The sequence below is a fragment of the Laetiporus sulphureus genome, assembly GCF_001632365.1.
Source record: "Laetiporus sulphureus 93-53 unplaced genomic scaffold LAESUscaffold_45, whole genome shotgun sequence".
Taxonomy (NCBI): Eukaryota; Fungi; Basidiomycota; class Agaricomycetes; order Polyporales; family Laetiporaceae; genus Laetiporus; species Laetiporus sulphureus.
Genome location: NW_024468554.1, coordinates 132,814 through 149,199, shown reverse-complemented (window position 1 = coordinate 149,199; position 16,386 = coordinate 132,814). Strand labels below are relative to the sequence as shown.

Sequence of the window (16,386 nt, the reverse complement as noted above, 5' to 3'; positions counted from 1 at the left end):
ATCAACTGCTCGTCTGATATTTTCTTGAGTATGGCGGAAGCTATGACAGTTCTGGAAAATTGGACTTTTGCAAAACGCCCCATGTCACAGTACGCCATGTCTGAGTATGCTCACGTTGCTTTAGCAAATAACCATATATCACAAGCTCGACAAAGCAAATGGAAATGGATTCCATGTCTCTATGACACAGATACCGAACACCTCTAGCAACGGCAACGATACATCGACAATGCAGATCTACTCTTGGAGCACTATATCAAGCAGACTCTCATCACTGAGGTTGTTCAGATCATCCTCCTGCATATCAAGATGACTGAAGTGGAACCAGAACGCGGTGCCTGCTATTGCAGCAAGCACGCTCATTACACCATAATTCCACACCAGCAAAGGGTCAGCGGAGAGTGCTGTAGACGTGATGAGCCATTAATTCCAGGATAATCAGTTCATGGGATCATCTGGTGTACTCACAGACGAACGCCTCGCCTATTGCACTAGCAACGGCCGACATGAACAGAAACACTGCCATGACAAGCGAGCGCATGTTCTTCGGCGCCTTTGTATATGCGTACTCTAGTCCCGTAATGGAGGCGAGGATTTCCGACAGTCCTATCAGAATGTAGCTAGGAGCTTGCAGCCAAACGCTCAGGTCGGAGGTGACAGCACGACCGTCGGCGTCCTCACACGTAGCGACATACAGCCCACAAGGATTCCGCTGATAGATCGAATGCTGGACGGAGGCTGTCCATGCCATGGCTATGGACGCCATGATGAACCCGGCCGTTATTCTCTTCAGCGGCGTAAACCGGAACCCGGCGTATCCTAAGCTAGGGTATAGGCAGAAGTCGAAGATGGGAATGAAAATAACCAGCGTGAGAGGATCTAGGTTGGATAGAACATCATTAGGCACACCATCCGTCCTCATCGTTGCAGCCTGCGACGTGAGATTGTTATTGAGCTGATTTAGCGAGAGATCTGACGGCACTAATTCAGTACAGAGGAAGCGGCATTGAGGGCATACTTACAGTAGATTGGATACCAAAGGAAGACCTCGCATGCTTTGAATCCACGTCTCACTTCGTCCACCCAGCCATCGCTATAAGTCATCCACAGAGGCCGGTTGTGTGGTGGTACATGACTGGGCCTTGCTTGGGTCCAGAATCCTGGAGACTGCATGCGTTCGTAGATGATAAATGGGTTCATCGACCATCGTCCATTCATCTGGAATTTTACCATGCGGAACACTGTGAGCAGGACAGATTCAGATGGAGGAGTCTTGATATAGCGATTCCGGCCAAGGTACAGAATGTACGGACAAAGGAGGAAGACTAGTGTGGGTAGGGAATATGCCAGCCAGAAGCCGACATACTGAAAGACGTAGACTTCGTCAATCGTGCAACATTATGGCTAGAATGGCTTCACCTTCTCCGAATACGTCATGCCGATCTGACCAACCAGAGCTCCAGTATTGATGAATAGGTAGAAATACTGTATTGGCGAATTATGTCGGTCAATGGCTCAATGCGCGTCACAGCAGAGCGCACCATGTAGATCCTCGCAGTGGTTAAAGCAGGATCGATAATTACTCGTTCCCCGGTTTGCAAAGTCGTCACGGAGAGCTTTGTCCTCCTGTACTGCTCCGCAACAAGAGGAGATATGTTCGCTTTGAAACCACCGGTGCCGATGCCCATGATAACCACAGCGGTGAGGAAAATTGACAAGGACAACTTCTGGTGCTCAATCGGCCCGGGTAGTGCTGAGCCGACCAGGATGACATGACCGATTAATGCAATGCCGACAGAAATGCAGATTGTCTTGAATCGCCCCCAGCGTGTGTCGGCGATATAGGCACCTAGTAAAGGGATGATGTATACCCTTCAGGTGTTCGATGTGGCTTCCGCTTATCTAGCCGTTCAACTTACCAGAAGCTGTTAAACGTGCCGATAGCAGTCGAAGCACGCTGGCCTAATCCGAGGGCGCCAGATTGGCCGTCTGCATAGCCCGCCCCCGTGCGTGAGTGAGGCGGCAGGGGCTGCTGGATAAAGTTGGTCTGAACGCTAATCAGCAGCAGGCTCACGATAGCGGTCGAGACGGTATACTCACAAATACTACGGTGGTACCATAGTACGAGAATCGCTCAGCAAGCTCGACGAAAGCTACTACTGTTAGCAAAGAAGCAATTTATAATGAGCGAGACACGTTTCGCAGGGAAGCTAATTCAGTGCTGACGATATGCGCTCCAAGGAATCGCATCGGCCACCCTTCTCAGCTTCAAACGCTCCTCCTCTGTGGGGAAGTCTGAGAAGTGCTCTGGATCACCCAGCTGGAGGTAGGCATATTCCGTCGAATGCCCCTCGGAGGAGCTTCTGAACAGGCCGGTAATATTCTCGAGGAGTCTTGTGGACCAACTGGCACGATTTACGTTCATTTTGGGTATATTTTGATCCTTCAATACATTGTGAGCGTACGCAACTTGCAGTACAACGAGATTTTGTCACATCACCTCAATTATCATGACAGCGGCATGATCAATAGTCCTGGGCTAGTTTGAACGCCGACATGGTAATTTGCTTTGAATAAACTTTTGGTAAGAGGAAAGGCGTTACAAAATGTGCTTGTGAACGTAATGTTTTGCAATAATATAGCTTACCTTCAAAACACGTGCTTTATATTTCTTCTAATGGTTTCCAAATAATTAGACGCATAATATTTCTTCTTGTCCGACGTCAGTCGCTTCTCCTCTTTCGGTGGCCGAGGTTTACTTTTTTGGTACGACACAATAGCCTTTTGCATTCAAGGGAAGCCATTAATTCGTTCCCAGGGCAGAAGATCCAGCATCGTCAGATCGAGAGCTCGCGCACTCTCGTGCCCTCCACGACCATCACAGCCTGAACGACGAATCCGCCCTCATGCAGCGCCTATCCACCGTCTGAACACACTTTGCGGCCTGCCATGTCCAATGACACCCCGAGGATCGACCAGATAGCTCACAAGTTCTACGCCAAACTTGCTCTTGTCGTCAACCATGCAAGGGCAACAGTTGAGCCATCCCCGGAGGCCAAGGAGGACAGATGGGTATGTCTCTTCACTGATGGATAACGACACGGGTGATGTTTGACTCCGACTAGTTCAATCTCGAGACCCCAGGCCCGGACATCCTGAAGGACTATACCCGTCTATACCGCTCCATCTCGTCTGCACAGACAGTCCCCCCATTCCAACTTCATGTATTGCTCTGTGTCCCAGAGCTGAGCAATAACCAGGTGCTCGTTTATCATGCACCCGACTCTTCGCGTCTCAGGATCGATCCCACACCCAAGTACATCTTACTGGAGTCGTGGGACATCCTCTTCGCGCCCACCGCTCACCGGCGCTATGGGGACGATCGCGCAGAGGTCGCGCCGCCGACAATGTACAAGCACGGCATACTGCTGTTCCGCAGTATTTTCACGCTTTTACGCGTGTTGCCTGCGTGGAGGCTAGCCAGGCGGCTGCGCAGGCGAACTGGAGGGAACCGGATTGGGAACCTGACCATCCAACTTCGTGTGAAAGGCGCAGAGGATGATGGTGGCGTGTTGGGGTTTGGTGCGCCACGTTGCATCCCTTCGTGCTGCCTCTGAGTACTGATGGCGCGTTCCAGACATGCCTCCTGCGCCAGGCGTCGCTCCGCTCGCGAAGGACACGCATGCATTCCCGCCGATCACCCATTTGACCGGCACGCTGACTTTCTCTGTGACGTATCTGACCACGCCCCAGTTCCAGCTGGACGAACTCGAGTCTCTGCTCTCTTCGCGGTTCCTCTCACTCGACGAAGGCCCCGAGTTCACCCCGACGCTCGTGAAGCACCAGCAGCGTGACTCATTGTCCGGCTCACCGGGAAGCCTGCCCATGCGGACATCGCTCCCGCGAACGCCCCCTTCTTCCTCTGTAGCCGACCGATTTGTCGTCCCGCCTGCGGTCGGTTCTCGAACAACAACATTCACAACAGTAAGCGGGAGTAGTCCGCGTTTGCAGAGTGTAGCACTGCCGTCCGTACGACGCCTGTCGAATCCTGGGCCAGGCGCAGCTGGCTCACCATCTGGCATCTCGGATGGGTCGTCTTCGAGGCACGGTGCGGGATCGGTTGCCTCGCGTGATGATGCCGTTTCCGCAATGGCTGCGCGGCTAAGGAGAGAGAGTATTGGGCGAAGCCGAGGACCCGTGAGTCAATTTTTACCTTAGACGAACTACCTTGATGCTTACACGCACATAGGATCTGCCGTCCATTCCAGGACCACTACCCATCCGCCGATCACCGATCACGAACGTGCACCCCTTCAAGGCGTCCACCATCTCACCATCGCCCTCTCTTCATTCGCCTTCGCCTTCGCTTCGACAGTATTCGCCTTTGTCCTCCACTCCCGGTGGCTCGGGCCCGTCGCTGCCATCACGTCCGGTGCAGATGTCGCCCGCTGCGTCTCGCGCTGGTCCAATGAGCGCGCGGCTGCCGTCGTCTCCGGTGACTCCGTTCAGGCCTTCTCCGCCGTTCGCCCCGTCAAGTTTGGGAGACCGGCGATCGTTGGTGAGTGCAGAGGGCGTATCTATATCAGGATCAGAAAGTCCACGGATGGGTGGAAAGAGGTACTCGAGCAGCTTTGGCCATCGATATGCTGCTTCAGGAGGCGTAGGTAGTGATGGAAGTGGGGGTAGTGGTGTGCGAGAAGCGGAACGGACTACGGTGAGTCACTGGCGATGCTGTACAGTCGCTTCGTGTTTGAGCTTATGATCTGTCGTCATGCTTACGAAATTCGCCACAGGGCGCCTCATTCCCGAGCGCGAATGTGGATGATGAAGAAATCTCAGCGTTCATGAAAGACATTGACACACGCAAGCCGCTTGGCGGGCTACGTGAGCGGAACACACCATCACGAGAGGGAACACCTGAGGAAGTTTCGGAAGCATCGCAGCCTTCACGCTCGGCCAGCGTTGCCTCGCACACGCGGACGCGCTCGATGCCCGAGCCGATGCTGGCTACGGAAGCTGCTGTGGATGAACGGTTACGAGAGATGAACGAAGCATTCATGACGACAATTAGGGGACTGGATGGGCGAAGGCGCACAAGAGGCGGCAGCACTCATGCTCCTCGACAACCGATAGAGCCAGTCGTGGCGGGGAGTAGTGTGCAACAGGGCACTATGCTGGAGGGTGCGAGGGTGGGTCCCATAGGTGTACCACCATCGTATGTCCGGCCGAGGTTGGGATCGACAGCAAGCGCTAGGTCCGGCCTTAGCGTCGCGTCGGGCGAAGTGCTCGGTCGCATGGACCCGGAGATAGGAGACGACAGAGAAGGGTCCGACGCGATTTGAACCTACCTTTGTTCAGCGCAGTTGGGCCTTTGACGGTAATGTATTCTCGAGCTAGAACAGCGAGCTCTGCCTCCGATACATACCGAGGGCAAGGACCGTAGCTTTCGCGGAGCACTCGGACCACTCGGACGACGGTATGTTTGTCTATACGTGTATGTCTTCCATCTTTCGTGTTCTCTTATCCATATTGCTCGTGAGCCGCTTCTTGCTCTCATGCATCATAGCCATTTATTCATTATTGAACGAGTCCGTCATTTTCTGCAATGATATGTATACATATGCGCGCTGCCGCGTCCTATTCAACTTTTTCTTTGGCAATTCCTCATTATCATTCACAACTATGTAGCATGCATTTATTCTGCTGGACTTCTGCAAATCTCTTTCGTCTCCTCCACAAATGTCTTGCATATTCGTATAATATACAGCTTCTGCTAGGTCGTTCTATCGCGCAGCTTGCGGATGGCTCGCGCGAAGCAATGCAATCCTGACGACACTCATCTGAGTCGTCGGCAAATAAGATTCTTTCCATGGTTCAACTTCCAACCCTCGGGGTCGTGGCAATGCTCAGGTTCCCGTGTGTCGTAAATCGGAACTGTTAGCAATTGAAACAGTGTATCTTTTGAAGGCGTTCTAAACCAGTCGGTGAGGCTTTACTATGTTCTTCTCATTCTCCTGATCTCATCCGCTCTCTCTGCAAAAGCTCGTACGTCTTTTCTTTACTAATTAGATGCAGATAAATGAAGCTGATTGAAATGGACCCACAAGCCCAAACAAATGCAAATTATCTGTGACGATCTTCCGATATGAACTGTTGTCACAGACAGGCTTAGTGATATTGTGGGCTCAATTTTTCATCGTCACGGACACAGACGATAGACGAAGATACTCACATAATTACGAGGTAGCTGCGTTCAGAAGAATCGCGCAGATCTCTGCGTCTACAAGCGTGAAGCCCACGGGTCGCAATTTCCTTTAGTCAAGATGCTTTAAGGAAAAGCATGCAACGTCAGCTTATTTTTCGAGCGCAGGATTGATAGTGATTGGTCTTGCGACAGCTCAGGCTTTTGCCTCCATAGCCAATCTTAGCATCGGATATCCGGGGACTTTCCAGCGATCTCGCTCGACGTCGCTCACTACTCATCCGATCTCGCTCTTCGCCTCACCTGCTATTAAAGCCGTCACTATGTACGTAATCACAGTGGATGTGATGCGGATCAATATTGGTGTGAAGAAATGCCGCTCGGATAAGTTCGAGCACCTAGATAGCTGAGATAAAGAGCACCCCACGCGCTGCGCTGTTGAGCGAGCTCGCCGAATCTCATCAAGTTTGAGGATGAGACAGCAGTCGCGGACTCTCACGTAATGAATGAGAGAAGACTTGCGGATAGCCTATATGTGAGTCCATCGTTCCTGGTTTCCGGCGCATCTCTGTATGTCGCGCTAACTCTAAATACTTCTCCGCCGCGTCAGTATTCGAACACGTTTCAGATAGCATCGAGCCTTGCCCTCTTAAGACGAAGACCCTTGTGTGAGGGATCTTCCAGTAATCCTCTCCTGCTCTTCGTGCATCGCAATGCGAGCCATTGGAAATTGGGACTTCGACATCCCCCACGGACAGACATCGTTTATTATTCTGTTCACTGTCGTGGTTGTCCTTATAGCTCGTCGCATCTTGCGCATTTCTACACTAAATGATGTATCAGGCCCACCGAGTCCAAGTTGGCTCCTGGGACACGGCATTGTCATTCATAAGGCACCGGTCGGAACACTGTACAAGAAATGGGCTCGTGAATATGGTCCTACATACAAGCTGAAAGGCGCATTCGGACTAAGCTCAAGTTAGCTTTCAGGCCGCCTCATCAGTCATTCACAACGAACCCACAGACCTCCGAGCTGCACGCAGGAGACCCCAAAGGTGCCGCCTGTTGAGTTTCCCAGCCAGCCCTCTGCGCGGCCAGGAGTTCGGGAGTCGCCCGCTCTCTAGAAGATGGCTCCACGGGGCCAAACCGATGGCCCGTCCCATTGTAGCCGTGCCCTATTATATACACGCGCACTACTACTCTCCCACGCCGGTGGCGCAGGTCGCACCGGGGCCTCTCACATCTGCGCTCCATGCCCAGATTCCAACACCGCCCATGTTCTATACTCCAGCAACTATGTGAGACCTCAGTCTACAAGGCTCGCACTCATACAATTTGTGCGTATCAATATGATCTTGCTTTTACATCAAACTCTCACTGTTCATGCAGTTCGGGAAGAGCCTCTTCAGTGCTGAAGGTATTTAGCATCACAGGCTTAGTGGCATTACATGACTGTTACTTTAGGGGAGGAGCACAAACACTCAAGAGCCGTTCTAGCGACTGCTTTCACGTATGTTTAATTTTTCCACCCGCCACGCCTCCTGATTCTTTAAACAACCTGCTAGCACCTCCAATGTCCGGGAGGTCTCTCACGTCATCTTCGATCTTGCATACGGGGTAAGACTTTCCGATGTCGAATCATATGACGTGCGCTCACCAATAACAGCTGGTATCGGCCGTAGACCACGAGCTGGATCAACATAGTAGCGGCAGCACTGCAGTCATCGAGATGACTAGTTTGGTTCACAGAGTCGCGTGAGTTGCCATCTCCTTCGTCGCGGACTATCACTCAGTTACACAACAGTCTGGATGCGATCGCTATGACAGCCTATGCCTACGATGTCCGCCACTCTGGACAATCTATCCCAAAATTGATTCACAAGATCTCCGACGTGCCACAGACAACTTTTACGCTTCTGGCCAATGCATTCGTGGATGTATTCCCAACTCTCTTAGAGCTGCCAAATCCCATGAAGCAATGGACAGCGATGTTGCCCACAGAACTCGGACGTCTAGCAGATGCAGCGTGGGCTCAGAACGTCCAGAATCGTGATGTCGGAATGCATTCGAAGTTGTTGGACTCGTTGAGTGAGTGCGGCTGCTAATGTCTTCTATAAGTATCTCCGCTCACAACGCGATTCCATCAGACAATAGCAAGACTGCAACGGGGGAACCGATGACGCGCGAAACCGCCATTGGACATGTGAGCCCGCCACAAAGTTTGATGTTGTATTCAATGAACTCACCGTGCACATCAGCTTGTAGGCATGCTTTTTGCAGGTTATGAAACCACAGCGAACGTCATTGCGGTATGTCCTAGTGTGTCTCTGCCAAAGGTTGTTGCATGGAGATCACACTATCCATAGGAGTGCCTGTACGAGCTCGCGCGACAACCTCGGGTGCAGACGAGAGTCCAAGATGAGCTCGCACGATTTGAGAGAAACGTGGGCCGCAAGCCGACGTATGACGATTTAATGAGCGCGACTCATTTGATCTACTTTGACGCTGTTACCCGGGAGACTCTTCGGACGTAGGCAGTCCTCAGGACGATTGAACGTGAGGTACGTACACGCCACGTTGCCATGGCCTCCGTGCACACCGCACACTTCACCCTAGGCACATACTGACATTCACGTGCAGGCTGTCGAGGCAGATAGCATTCCGCTCCTCTTTCCGATCCCTGGCACTGGTCGCTCGTACGTTAACGTCACGCCAGGACAGATTGTGCACGTACCCGTGCGTGACGGGATCAATATTGATCCAGCTATCTGGGGACCCGATGCAGCCGAGTTCCGTCCTGAACGCTGGCTGGACGAGGATGGGTTGCCTGAGGCAGCTAAAGCTATACACGCTCCAGGTCATGTTCTCACGTTCGGAGATGGGTGAGATAGCAGTTCCATCACGCGTTTTGGCTTATTCTCAAGCGTTTTTTGATGCGACCGTCATAGGTTGAAAATATGCCTTGGCCGAAAAATCGGTGAGTCGTCAAATTTGCTGGCCGTAGGCCAAGGATGCTCATCTTGTAAATGACGCAATGAAGTTGAAGGCGCAAACGACGTACCTGATGGGATGAAGTGCAAAGTCTTGCAGGTCTTCAAACTGCAGCATTGGCTGAGTTCAAGGTCAGCACCTTCATCTATATCTGAAACTCGTATTGACATATACTGAAATAGATCTTGATTGCCACTCTGTTGCGGAACTTCACCTTCGAAGAAGATGGTTCCATATATGACTTCTACCGCACGGGTGGGAACACCATCAAGCCAGTCATACGTGGTCGAGAGAAAGAGGGCGCGCAAATGTATTTGCATGTACGCATGGCGGAGGTTGACTAGGTTATCATTGCTGCAAAGTATCTTCTGACCAACAATTTATCTCTGCTTGGCATGTGTTCTTTCATTTGTATATATACGATTACATGTTGAATAACTATTCTGACGTGTTCATCGCTTGTCTACAGGTAAACCGCGGTGGTGCATTGATCAACTATGCGCTAAGCATGGTCTGTGCTACTACTCCAAAATGCGGTCATAGCACAGTCCGTGGCTGCACCGCGTGAGCTCGACGAATAAGATTAGACGGCTCGTATTTCTGTGGAGATCACTAGGCAAGGAAGGCTTGGATGTACCATCGATCTATGGATATGCAATTCCATGGAATGCTACAAATGTGAACATACATCGGGAATGGGAGCATCTGTGAGAGCATCGGGCAAATTGGATACGCGAATATCTGAACCTTTGAAAGTAGGAGTCTCGTTGGTATATTCGCCATCATTTTCCACGATTGACTCCCAGAACGACTCCGTCTTGCTTGAGCCTGGATATGATAGACTCGGAGCACATCATACGCACACCTTGGCCAACAAAGCGATGACTGAGTAATGATTCGTATAACAGAGCCGCAGGTCCAACATTAAAAGACTGACGGACTCTTCCGCAGACCGCTCAGACTGTATGTCAGTCCAAATAAGCAGAGCATTCTCCGACGCACATCACAGCGAATGCGTGGCCGTGAAGGTCTTTGTCTGAATTGACTTACTTCCTGCGTCTTGTTGGAAAATTCTTCGTTGCACGCATCTGAGCCAGATCATTAAACGAGGTACTGCTAGACGATGTCCACCGAATTTTGTCCTCCGGAGAAAGTGACATCCTCTGCCAAGCAGTGATCATATTCACGCCATAGGCGCGTCGGAACTTCGGACAAGCCGTTCACTTGGAGAATGCGCGTTTTCGTGATCCACAACCTTCTCCTACGTTCCTGCACAAATATGTGCCCTTCGGTCATCCGGAAGGGGGGAGGGTGGTTTGCTTATGCCACTAGCATCAACTGTGACTGCGCCTCCACTATGATTCTGCGTGGAGCTGCTATCCATGGCATTGGAGCGCATATTGTGTTACCACTTATCTCGAGTCCATGACTGAAGCTTCCTCACCGTTGCAGTCCTGCCAGGCAGTTCTTAACATTTGCTCGAAGCCATGCGTCACCTTGCATGCAACGCCGAAGAGGGATCCCGCTTGACAATCGTTATAAAGATTCCTGGGAAAACGACTATAGGCATGTGGTAAAATCCTCCTCGGGTGATCATAGTTTTTTTTCTTACTATCAACAGCACAACGCAAAATAGTATGCGGGTATCGATCGATCTTCTAAGATGAAGTTTTCGACATTCTATCGTACGCATATCTATTGAAATTTGGAAGGCGTCTATCACATACCGGCAGTGAAATCCAAAAAACAGAGCGAAAGACTAGTTCCTAATGGAGAATATATCAGCGTTATCGCATGTGACGTGCGACGCCAGCTGCGACACCCACCCGTTCTGGGAGGCTCTTTGATAGCCAATATTGCGGTATCTCGCTGGACCTGGCGACTCTCTAGCATCGCTAGTTCCCACATCATCCATAGCCCGGTGCGCGTGATTTGTGTCTCGCTAGGTGATGCATCACGCATGGATGCCGGGCTCCCGATGTTCCTGCTGCTGAAGTCCGCAAGGTGGAAAACGGCTATGTGTGCGAACAGGTCGTCCTTGTCGGCCGCAGTGTTGTCTGCTGACAGAAAACCTGCGGTGGGCTCCTGCACGTGCAGCGAGTGGTATGCCGGGTCGATATTGATGATATACATCTCTCCTGAGACCTGGATGGTGCATTAGCCTATTCGTGTTCTCAAGCAGAGGTGAATGCTTACAGTATGGACAAAGATTCGTCTCTGCTGCTCTCCCCATATGACATCCTTCAGCGAATCCCCGATATAGACACGTCGGGCGATATCTAAAAGAGACTTAGATCCAGATACTGCCCTCGCATAATCCAATATAAGATAAAGCAGTCCATATGCCGTTCCTGCACAGCCAAATGGCGCCCATCTGGCGAGAATTGTGCTAGAGCAAAATCAGAGTCATTGACAGCCGTAAAAAGGTGCTTCACAAGACGCTAAGGCATACCTGCTATGAATCCTGCTTGCATCATTCCGTGGCCGGTTTGCACGAGAGCGAGACTAGTCGCCTGTTGTGCACTCTCGGGGGGCGGCACAATGGCTATTCTCTCTAACGCATCCGCAGAAGCCACAAACTCGAACTTGCCGTATGATTCATGCCGTACACTAGAAGTATGGGCCCATCTAGCCGATGGCTTTGTCGTGTTGAGCTGCATGGCAAGCTGCTGCAATGCCTGAGGAGGGCTCCTTTCGGTGAGCACAAGAGCGAGATCGGCCGTCCCCCCATCTGCACTGCTCCTCGCAGGATTTGCGGAGTCTTCGCTGCGGCGACGTATGAGCAGCAGCGAGTTGAGCAAGGATACACAGACATAGTCGTGGGAGATGTCGATGTCCATGATCACTAGGTCCACATCCGGTGTCAGCCTGAAATCCGGCGGGGCGCCCATGAAGCGCAAGCGACTTAAGGAAATCTGTTGCAGTAGTGTGCCATCGCACACATCGAGAAGAAGCAGCGTGTTTGAGTCGTGAGAACCCATGAGTGCGAGCACCGGGAAACTCAGACGGAACATACGGATGCTAGACATGAACGGCGCGCCAAGGTACGCATGCGGTGTGTAGTGTCCCCGAAGATCGTGATTGGGTGTGTCCAGAGTGACGAGATCCGCAAAACGGACATCTTGAGCACCCGTGCGCTGGGCTTCTGCGAACTGAAAGTCGCGCGCCGCGAATGGCGAAGATTCAGTGAGAGGAGTAGAGACTACCTTTACATTGACACGACTTTCTGAGCGAGAGAATATATCTGCCATACGCCGCCATATCTCGATGCCACGTTTCCGGCTGGGGAAGACAAGAAAGCCATGTGACAGTTCAAATCGCCGGTTCATGTAGTGCTATGTGTCTTTGTCAATTGATGATAGTTGGGCGAGTGAGTGAACGAAGTACTGACTGACCTTATCAAACTCATACAGAATCCTGAAGTCTTCCAAAGCGCGTACAGTGAGACCACCGGTCCGACCTGCGATGAGCGCGGTCTGCTGTTTCTCGTCAATCCTAAAATGGAGGATGCTGTCGTCGAGGGCGTAGGCGCCCTCTCTGACAAAACCTCGTCCGTCCCAGTTACGCTCCATAATAACCTGTCTTCTGCCTTCAAGCTTGTCAATCTCACATATTCACACGTCAAGGAATTGAGAAGCCTACAGAATTCTTTCCAACTACGGACACCATCCAACCATCGTCCCTGTGACGAAATTATATCTTCGAGAGGCATCTCTAAGAATGAAAACTTGTGCAAAATCGCTGCTTGATGATACACCGAATCCTCATGATCGCATAGGAAGTCGTGAGCATGACGGGAGACTACAAGCAGGGAATTCAGGTCATGAATAGTGAGCTCTGACAAAACATGGAGAATAAGATCGGATGAAAGCGTTGAGAACATGATGCCGTCTCGTGTCTCGGAAAGTAGTGCAGCAAAGCTGTGTACGAGGTCAATGCAAAATCAGAATAGTCTAGATGTTCAGCAAGGATGATGACTGCGATAGATGATCTGGTCGCCACAGAGTCCTCAGCCACAGCGGAGTTGCAAAACGTATCTATCTTCCGCCACAGCTCCTGCATGCTACTTTTAGAAAAAAGGTATTTGATGCCTTTCTTCACATGAGGCAAAAGAGACATTACGGATCCATAACTCCACGATTACCACTGGAACGCTCGAGATTCTTTTGTACATTCTTGCAATGTATCCTCTGGGGGGTTCGAGCAGTTCGCGTCGGTCTCACGGTTGCAGTGGAGTCGCAACGACGACGGCCTAAGTGAACTAGCATATAAGGCCACTCCGTCGTACTCCAGTTAAAATCGCTAGATAAGTTGTCAGATTCTCTACTAAGCCACTACGTTAAATGCGCTGGCGACGTTCACAGATGGCGACTTTATGATCCGATTCCGCATACATCTTTCTTCGTTCCTTGGAGTGGACTATTTCATCGCAGAAGTCTAGCAGAACAATCGATGGGATACTGGACCATGTCCTCGCTTTGCTATCAGCAAAATTTCACGATCTCAGCTTTAATGCGATCGTACATGTGCCCGAAGCACACCAACATGTCAACATGTCCGAAGGATTACGAGGTATTGAGGGCTTGACAACCGTTGCACTTTTCAGCGTTATCATCTACTAAATTCCCATCCGTCTCAAGGAACGGGCACGAGAAGAGGTAATTTCGGTCATGAGCTCCGGAGAGGAACCTCCCCCGCATGCCGCTCCGTTCATCTGTAAGACAATCAGTACGAACGTCTCGGCTGACGTCGCTCTACCTCGTGCTGCTAACATACCTGTCGGCAAGTACACGCTACCGCTCAACTCTTCTGTGGTCCCTGACATGTACGTGATATTGAACCACGAGAGGCTGTGGTGTGATCCTTCTAAAAGTGACATCCGAGCGACTCGTGCAAGAGCGGGAGATGAACTGAGCGCCGTTTCAGTATAGCTACGGTCCCTGCGTGCCATTCCGCCCGGTATCAGCAGTGTATATTGGCTGCTGTGCTGCGTTCGGACAACGGATAGGCGGTTTTTGCAGATCCTATACATTCTGATTGAATCTGCGACAGTCTTCCGTCCACGCCGGGCCTACCATGCGTTTCGAATACCTTTGAGAGAGGATTGGATGCTTGCACTACTGAACTCCGACTGTTGCTGGTAGAATCTCGCTAAATCTGCATAGCGGGGGGGTTTCAGGCTAATGCCTTGATTGCTATGGTTCGTAGTGGGCACAGCAGCTCAATTATTCTTCGTCTAATTTGAACGCCGCAGATTCTGATGAGAATTGCGAATCTTCCTAGATAATCATTACCGTTATGTGACCGCTCTTCTCGTTACGACGCCGTGCTTCAAAACGGAGTTCTTCGGGCAACGCGGAACCCACGCTTTCTTCTTTTCCCTCTTGTCTTTCCCACCACCCACCGTGACAAACATGAATATATAGGATGGGCCTGCGTGTTCTGTGTCAGCACATCCGGCGTTGCCCAACGTTACTTCGCTTTGCACATCGCCGTCTTTTCCTCACCGTCATCAGCTATGGGTGGTGCCTTCTCCGGCCTCAGAAATATCATAGCTGTCATCTCGCAGCTGTTTCCCGGGAAGCCAGAATTCAGTCCGGATCAGATCCCTGACTTGACAGGGCAGGTTGCAATAGTCACTGGTGCGCCCTTCTCGAGTTTAATATGCGCAGAACCGGACGAACTCGACATTCCTATTTCAGGAGGCAACACGGGCATTGGCAAGGAAACTGTTAAGGTGGACATTGGTTCGGTGAACTCGACGAGTGAATGCCAACATCTTCCGTTCTACAGGTGTTGCTGCAGCATAACACGAAGGTGTACATGGCATCTCGCAACAAGGAGAAGGCGGAATCAGCAATCAAAGAACTGAAGGAGATGACGGGGAGGGAAGCGATCTTTCTACAGTTGGATCTCAGTATTCTCGCCTCAATCAAGCGTGCTGCTCAGGAATTTTCAAGGTTTGTACTTCCCGCAATAGTCCACGATGTTATACGATGAGTCCCATCATGACCCCACCAGTAAGGAGCCGGCCTTGCATGCGTTATATAACAACGCGTGCGTTATTGAGCCTGCGTACGTTTCACTGCCGGCTAATGCCTTGAATCATTTAAGTGGTGTCATGTGGTGTCCGGTCGATTTGGTCACGGAAGATGGGTATGATCTTCAATTCGGCACGAATGTTCTCGGTAATTCGTCTACATAGTCAATGGCGTCTCCCGCTATCGCCATCATTCTCACTGTCTTTCTCTTCAGGTCATTTCTACTTTACAGAGCTCCTCATGCCCGCTCTCTTCGCAGGGGTGGAGAGCTCCCCCGACCATCACGCACGCGTGATCACTACCGCTTCCAGTGCCGCATATCTGTACACGCTCAACTGGGACACCTTCAAAGGTGGGCAGGCACGGCTCAAGATGTCTACCGAGAACCTATACAGCCAGAGCAAATTTGTGTGTGCTCGTTTATGTCAAAGTACCGATTGCTCTAACATGCATTCACAGGGCAATGTGGTAGTCGCACGAGAACTATCAAAGCGCTACGCTGATAAAGGCATCATTTCCATCTCGCTTAATCCTGGTATCCGTCATATACTGCTACCTGTCGTCAATCGGCTCGTGCTCACGCAAGCTGCGCTTAAGGTGGGATTGATACCGAGTTGCAGCGATATGTACCCGACGGCAAACGCAAGTTTATGGTGCGGATCTTCTTTAACACTACGTACGATGCTGAGCCACTGCCTTTACATTGATTGCAGCGGATGACAATCCTGCGCCCTGCACCTTGGGGCGCTCTCACACAACTGTGGGCAGGAACAATGCCAGGGGCTCTTAATCACAATGGCAAGGTGTGTTCCACCTCTGTGACCACATAAGATATCATGAAACGCTTTGCCACAGTTCTTGATTCCATGGGCCAAGGTCGGTCAGTGCCGTAAGGAGGCGTACGATGACAAGATTGGCGAGCAGCTGTGGAATTGGCTTCAGGAACAGATCAAGGACAGATGAATGTATTCCGGACGTTGACGCTGTCCATCGTGGAAAGCTTCGAGTCTCAGCCTAACGTTACAGTTGTACTTATCCTTCCTGTGAATTCCACATCTGAGACCTTCCCATAGCTACATGATTTGACCAACACAAAATACGACGATTCTGAGAGGATGGCTTGATGGAGGTTGGTAGACAGCCTCAGGATAT

The 16,386-nt window shown here is 51.1% G+C and overlaps 5 protein-coding genes across 5 annotated transcripts; 3 read left to right on the top strand and 2 right to left on the bottom strand.

The window, feature by feature from the left end:
- Positions 1-139: 139 nt before the first annotated feature.
- LAESUDRAFT_751921 (PTR2-domain-containing protein) lies at positions 140-2,554 on the bottom strand. The gene is made up of 9 exons (XM_040911696.1): positions 2,501-2,554; positions 2,227-2,443; positions 2,101-2,159; positions 1,920-2,047; positions 1,542-1,872; positions 1,420-1,485; positions 1,023-1,365; positions 469-972; positions 140-404 (listed from the first exon to the last, which is right to left on the bottom strand). The coding sequence occupies exons 1-9, from the start codon at positions 2,510-2,512 to the stop codon at positions 238-240; spliced, it is 1,827 nt and encodes a 608-aa protein (XP_040760551.1). The 5' UTR covers positions 2,513-2,554; the 3' UTR covers positions 140-237.
- A 395-nt stretch (positions 2,555-2,949) lies between these two features.
- Positions 2,950-5,342, top strand: LAESUDRAFT_738508 (uncharacterized protein; the record flags this gene model as incomplete). The annotated part of the gene is made up of 5 exons (XM_040910905.1): positions 2,950-3,072; positions 3,126-3,582; positions 3,638-4,197; positions 4,250-4,714; positions 4,794-5,342. 5 exons carry the CDS (start codon positions 2,950-2,952, stop codon positions 5,340-5,342), a joined length of 2,154 nt encoding a protein of 717 aa, XP_040760550.1.
- A 1,573-nt stretch (positions 5,343-6,915) lies between these two features.
- On the top strand, positions 6,916-9,537 carry LAESUDRAFT_660940 (cytochrome P450; the record flags this gene model as incomplete). Its single annotated transcript, XM_040904900.1, has 13 exons — positions 6,916-7,180; positions 7,463-7,539; positions 7,592-7,619; positions 7,667-7,712; positions 7,768-7,819; positions 7,869-7,957; positions 8,007-8,294; positions 8,357-8,405; positions 8,461-8,511; positions 8,569-8,732; positions 8,860-9,084; positions 9,151-9,202; positions 9,376-9,537. The coding sequence occupies 13 exons, from the start codon at positions 6,916-6,918 to the stop codon at positions 9,535-9,537; spliced, it is 1,548 nt and encodes a 515-aa protein (XP_040760549.1).
- Positions 9,538-10,807: 1,270 nt separating this feature from the next.
- On the bottom strand, positions 10,808-12,765 carry LAESUDRAFT_716593 (uncharacterized protein; the record flags this gene model as incomplete). The annotated part of the gene is made up of 6 exons (XM_040907270.1): positions 10,808-10,873; positions 10,921-10,952; positions 11,020-11,338; positions 11,390-11,544; positions 11,646-12,528; positions 12,589-12,765. 6 exons carry the CDS (start codon positions 12,763-12,765, stop codon positions 10,808-10,810), a joined length of 1,632 nt encoding a protein of 543 aa, XP_040760548.1.
- Positions 12,766-14,711: 1,946 nt separating this feature from the next.
- Positions 14,712-16,197, top strand: LAESUDRAFT_660962 (NAD(P)-binding protein; the record flags this gene model as incomplete). The annotated part of the gene is made up of 10 exons (XM_040904903.1): positions 14,712-14,835; positions 14,896-14,930; positions 14,987-15,153; positions 15,215-15,250; positions 15,308-15,381; positions 15,449-15,642; positions 15,694-15,769; positions 15,832-15,887; positions 15,948-16,037; positions 16,090-16,197. The coding sequence occupies 10 exons, from the start codon at positions 14,712-14,714 to the stop codon at positions 16,195-16,197; spliced, it is 960 nt and encodes a 319-aa protein (XP_040760547.1).
- Between the last annotated feature and the right edge of the window lie 189 nt (positions 16,198-16,386).